The following is a 4,983-nucleotide window of genomic DNA, read 5'->3' as shown; positions in this document are numbered from 1 at the left end:
AGCATTACAGAAATCTTAAATTTATTTCTTTATCAATAAAATACTTATTTATTTTTCTTGTTTTGTCAAGTAAATTTTAAAGTTTATTTATTTTATTCATTGAGTAAACTATCGTTTCTAACTATAAAAATTTTAAATGTCGACAATTTTAATAATAAAAGATGTAAATTAACTTAATATCCATAAAAAATTATACTAATTTTACAAAGTTTTATAAAATATTCAACAAAACTACCTAACAAAATACTCATTTTGGATAATTTTGTTTAGCTAATCTTTTCTTTAATATGTATTGAATTAGTTTACATTTTTCATAGTTAGAATTGACAACGTTTATATTGTTCATGATAATTAAATATGTATTTTTTTCATTTATATATTCACCACATACAATTAATTTACTTCTCTTGGAAAATTTATGTGTAAAAGATTATAATTTATAAACACTTAAATTTCTTGTGATCGGAAGCCATAATTATATATATATATATATATATATATATATATATATATATATATATATATATATTTTAATTTAATTTAAGTCACATAAATAAAAATAACAATCTTTTAAATGATTATATAATTATTTATAAAAAATAAATATAATTGCATGACGTTATGTTTTAATTTAGACTGCCAGCAAAATTTATATATTGATGTGTTAATAAATTGCTTTGCCGCCATTAAAGTTTGATGTATTAGTATTGCTAACATCAATCAAAAAGAGACAAATAATAACACAATAAAATCAATCAATTAAATTCATTGTTGGTCACCACATCAAACTTTTCTCTAGGATCGATTGTCTACACATAAACTCAAAATCTTTGCCGATCTAATTCTCCAATAAAAAGTGGGAAGAATTAACGAAAGAATACAAAATCATATAACCCTCCACGATACCTCCCGATTCTTTAAAACTAAGTTAAGCCTTGGTGAAGCCAGCATCGTATGTAATGCCAGTGGCAGGGACCCAAGTGCTAGCTTGGATCCATCGCTCAGCAAGAAATTGAGAAGCTTCATCCTTACTAATAATGCCTTTTGCAAATGGGGCCCTGGCTGAGGCATTGGCACCAGCTCCACTGTTTCCATACTCAACAAAGTAACAATTGTCAGTGTTAGCCTCAGTTGGTGGGTTCCATGGGATATAACCTTGTGGCTGGATCAAATCACCAATGGTATTCTCAATGAACACTGCCCTTGAGAATGCCTTCCATGGCCTTGCCAAGAATGTCCTCACTGTCAACCTGTCTGGGTAGAGGGCGGCATCAGCCATGATCTCACAATTTTGGAGGACAATACCAGTAGGCATGTTCTTCTGGTCAGTTCCGTCTGCGACCACGATGTTCTGCTGGTTTGACATGGGCTTCCTCACAATGATCCTAGAGTTTTGGATCAAGGTGGTGCCATAGCCGAAGATGAAGTCAATGGTACCAGAGATTTCGCAGTTGCGGTAGAACTGACGATGGGCGTGGGCGTAAAGTGTATCTTGGTAACCACGCATTGCGCAATCAAAGAAGGCTGAGCGATCTCCCTGCACGCGAAGTGCCACTGCTTGGTGACCTTCAGCTCCAGCGGTATTCTCAAATGCAATTGACTTGGCAATGAAATCATCAGCATTGGTGGCTGCACATACAATTTAACTCGTTGGTGATGTAGAAATTATATGATGTTATATCAATATTAGTAAATAACCATGTCATTTTATAATAAAAGTTTTCAATAGAAAAATTTTTAGAATACGTGAGAAATGAAACTTGGACTTACAGAATGTGGATGTTCTCATGGTCTTAGTACCCTCATGGAAGTTCTTGCGACCAGTGATGATGGTTTTTGTATTTCCATCGCCATAGATAAACAAGTTCTTGAACTTCTTGTCAACGGTAATGTATTCGTCATAAACGCCAGCCTTAACGTAGATAATGTATCTACCTGTGTAGTTCTTAGGGTAAGAGTTAATAGCCTCCAAAACGGTCTTAAATTGGCCACTACCATCCTTGGCAACAACAACATTAGGTCTGACATTATTGACGTCTTGCAAGAGTTTACGATCTGCGGCAGATAACCAAGTGGGGAATCCCTCATGATCCACCTCAAGGAGCTTTCTAGAAGCAGGTTTGAGGTTCAAGTTCAAACCAAGACCGTTAAGGAAGTGGGACAATCCGGAAACAACATCAAGAGCAAGCGCAGTGAGCTGGCCAACGCTATCCAAGCTGTCAGATTGCAACTCGGTTTTGACTTTCTTTTCACCGTCGGTGTCAAAGCCGTCCATGCAGGATTGCTGGTAGGCAATAACGGCACCCAACCAATTCTTGAGTTCAGCGGAACTCTGGTAAACATTTGCAAAATTGTTGTCAGTGATAAGGTTGATAGAGGCCTCGAGTTCGTGGGTTGCTGATTGCAATAAGTCCTTGCAATCATCAAGGGCCATCTTCATGCCAGGATTACTCTCGCCATGCTCCACAGAGAGGCTATCGGTCATGTTGAATGCCTTGATGACGGTATCCAATGTTCTCTTCACCACTTCTGAGACGTAATCCTTTGGGTCAGTGGTATTGACGTTGCCAATGACATCATAGCAAAGTTTCTTGTCATCTGCGTTTTGGCACAACTTCTCGACTGCCTTGTTGTGGGATTTCAATTGGTCATGGCTGCTGTTGTTGTTGCTAACAACTGCAACGGTGCCAATGACAACACCAACTACAAGGATGATAGAAACTGCAGAAACAACGACTTTGCCGTTTGCCATTTTTTATTCTTAATTTATTTCTATCCAACAACGCCAATACAAATCAAGATAGAGGTAGATTGGGAAGGAGATTGAATCCTTCCCAATCTGTTATTATTGTTTCTTGATGGTGACGATGAAAACCTTGCATAAAGGTGGGTATTTATACTAGCGTTTATGATATTTTTATGTGTAAATAAACAAAAATAGACATTATTGACCGATTCTGTCGAAGCTATTAGCGGTTTGATTGAATTATTCTACGTGTAGTTCGCGTTGTTTACTTTCTAAGAGGCACGAGTTGCTATTTTTTTGATTGAATGCATATATATAGAAAATACTATATAAATTCAAAGAAGTAACTAATTAAAATGTAGAAATAAATTACCTTCACCTCTATTTTCTTAACACTAAAATGCGTTTAGCTCCAATATTTTGTTCTTTGCATCCCCTTTACGAATACATTTACATTTCAACTAAATTCAACTAAGTTAACATATGTTCAAGAAAAAAAAATGTGCACGAGCACTGTTTTTCCTTTTCTATATTTTTATTAGAGAACACATAAATTTATTGACATATTACAAAAATTTTTGTAAATAACACTGAAATTTTTACTTATAACATAAAAATTTGTGTATATAATACATAAATTACAAACCATTTTTTTAACTTAATTCAACTAGATTAACACAAGCTCAACTAAAAAAAGAATGTGCATGCGTCACTGTTTTTTCTTTTCTATATTTTTATTAGAAAGTACAAAAATTTATTAACATATTATAAAAATTTTTATACATAGCACCGAAAATTTTTATTCATAACATAAAAATTTTTTGTACATAATACATAAATCTTTGTTGCGAATATATTTTGTTAGTTGAGTAAGTTAATTGTAGTTCTTCAAAAATTTCTATGCTTTGCATCAAGAATTTTTGTGCTATGCATTAAAATTTTATTAATTGGGTGTCAATATTTTGAATATATAATTTTTTAAAAAGTTTTGTATTACGCACCAAAATTTTTTTACTATACACCAAATTTTTTTTGTGTTATTTAACAAAATCGTGTTGTGAGTATTTTATTAGTTAAATATTAATGTTATAAGCACGTGGTCTTTTAAAGTTTGTACGTTATATATCAAATTTATTATACTGTGAATCAAAATTCATATACTCTAATTTTTTTAAATATAAAAAAGAAAAAATGAAAAAAGAAATCCAACCCAAAAAAAAAAAAGAAAAGAAAATAAGGTTAAAAAAATGTGCATATCTGACTTAGTAGGGAAATAATCGGTAAAATTACTTCATAGCTTAACTTTATTGTTTTACATTTGGGAAGGTCGAATATGGGCATGCTAAGTGGAAGAATTTTTTATTATTATTAGATTCTATACACTGATTTAGTTTAATTTTTTCATAAAGGTTGCTCAACTTCTTATAATGAATCTAAAAGTACCACTTCCACGAATAATTTACCAAACTTTTTTAATAATAATGATACATGAAAGCCATGGATCATGCATAACATTAGTACAAAATAAATAATAATCACAATCATCAACTACGTACTAAAGTCTACACTGAGCCCCTAAAACAACCCCAAACAACCGAAGGATCACCAATGTAATTATTGGTACGAATTTCGATCTATAATAAAATTTGATTATGGTGTCTACTGACTCAGGTGAGTTGAGTCAAAAGGGTTTCAGACAAAGTCGATCAATTAAGTTCTGTCAATGTTTTTGACGGAGTAGAGATTCGAGTATAAAAAAAAATTAGGCCTTTAAGTATGGGGTGAGTCGAGTCAGACTTGTATGGAAAATTTAAAATTACACGTGGTTTTATGCAAAAATACTATACAGAATGTAAAATTTAAAGACTAAAATAAAAATAAAATCGCAAGTTGTGAGATTTAAAGACTAAAAATAAAAGTAAAAACGTGGGGTGTACACCTTAAAAAGTAAAGTCTTTCATAATCAAAGTAAAATCACAAGTTGTGAAAGTATGAGAAAAAAAAAGTTGGATTCAAGAGAGGAACATTCTGCAATTTATTCCTTATGGTTTATAAATAAGAAAAGTTCAAAAAAGTTTAATGACATTAATTTAAACATTTCACCATCACACAAAATTTTGGTCACATTGAAGTAAGGAAAGCTAATGAAATTCAAGTGCATATAAATATTTGGAGTTCACTTTTAATTTATTTTCTTTGTTTTTTTTTCTTTTATTTTTTTTGTCCTTTTTTTTTTT

The 4,983-nt window shown here is 31.9% G+C and overlaps 1 protein-coding gene across 1 annotated transcript; it reads right to left on the bottom strand.

Moving 5' to 3' along the window:
* Window positions 1–735: 735 nt before the first annotated feature.
* Window positions 736–2,852, bottom strand: LOC107615277 (pectinesterase 4-like). Its single transcript, XM_016317366.3, has 2 exons — window positions 1,771–2,852; window positions 736–1,629 (listed from the first exon to the last, which is right to left on the bottom strand). Exons 1-2 carry the CDS (start codon window positions 2,750–2,752, stop codon window positions 929–931), a joined length of 1,683 nt encoding a protein of 560 aa, XP_016172852.1. The 5' UTR covers window positions 2,753–2,852; the 3' UTR covers window positions 736–928.
* Between the last annotated feature and the right edge of the window lie 2,131 nt (window positions 2,853–4,983).

This window comes from Arachis ipaensis, chromosome B9 (genome assembly GCF_059453495.1).
Source record: "Arachis ipaensis isolate K30076 ecotype BB chromosome B9, ASM5945349v1, whole genome shotgun sequence".
Classification (NCBI taxonomy): domain Eukaryota; kingdom Viridiplantae; phylum Streptophyta; class Magnoliopsida; order Fabales; family Fabaceae; genus Arachis; species Arachis ipaensis.
Note: the sequence above shows the minus strand (reverse complement) of the source record. Positions and strands in the feature narration are given on the sequence as shown.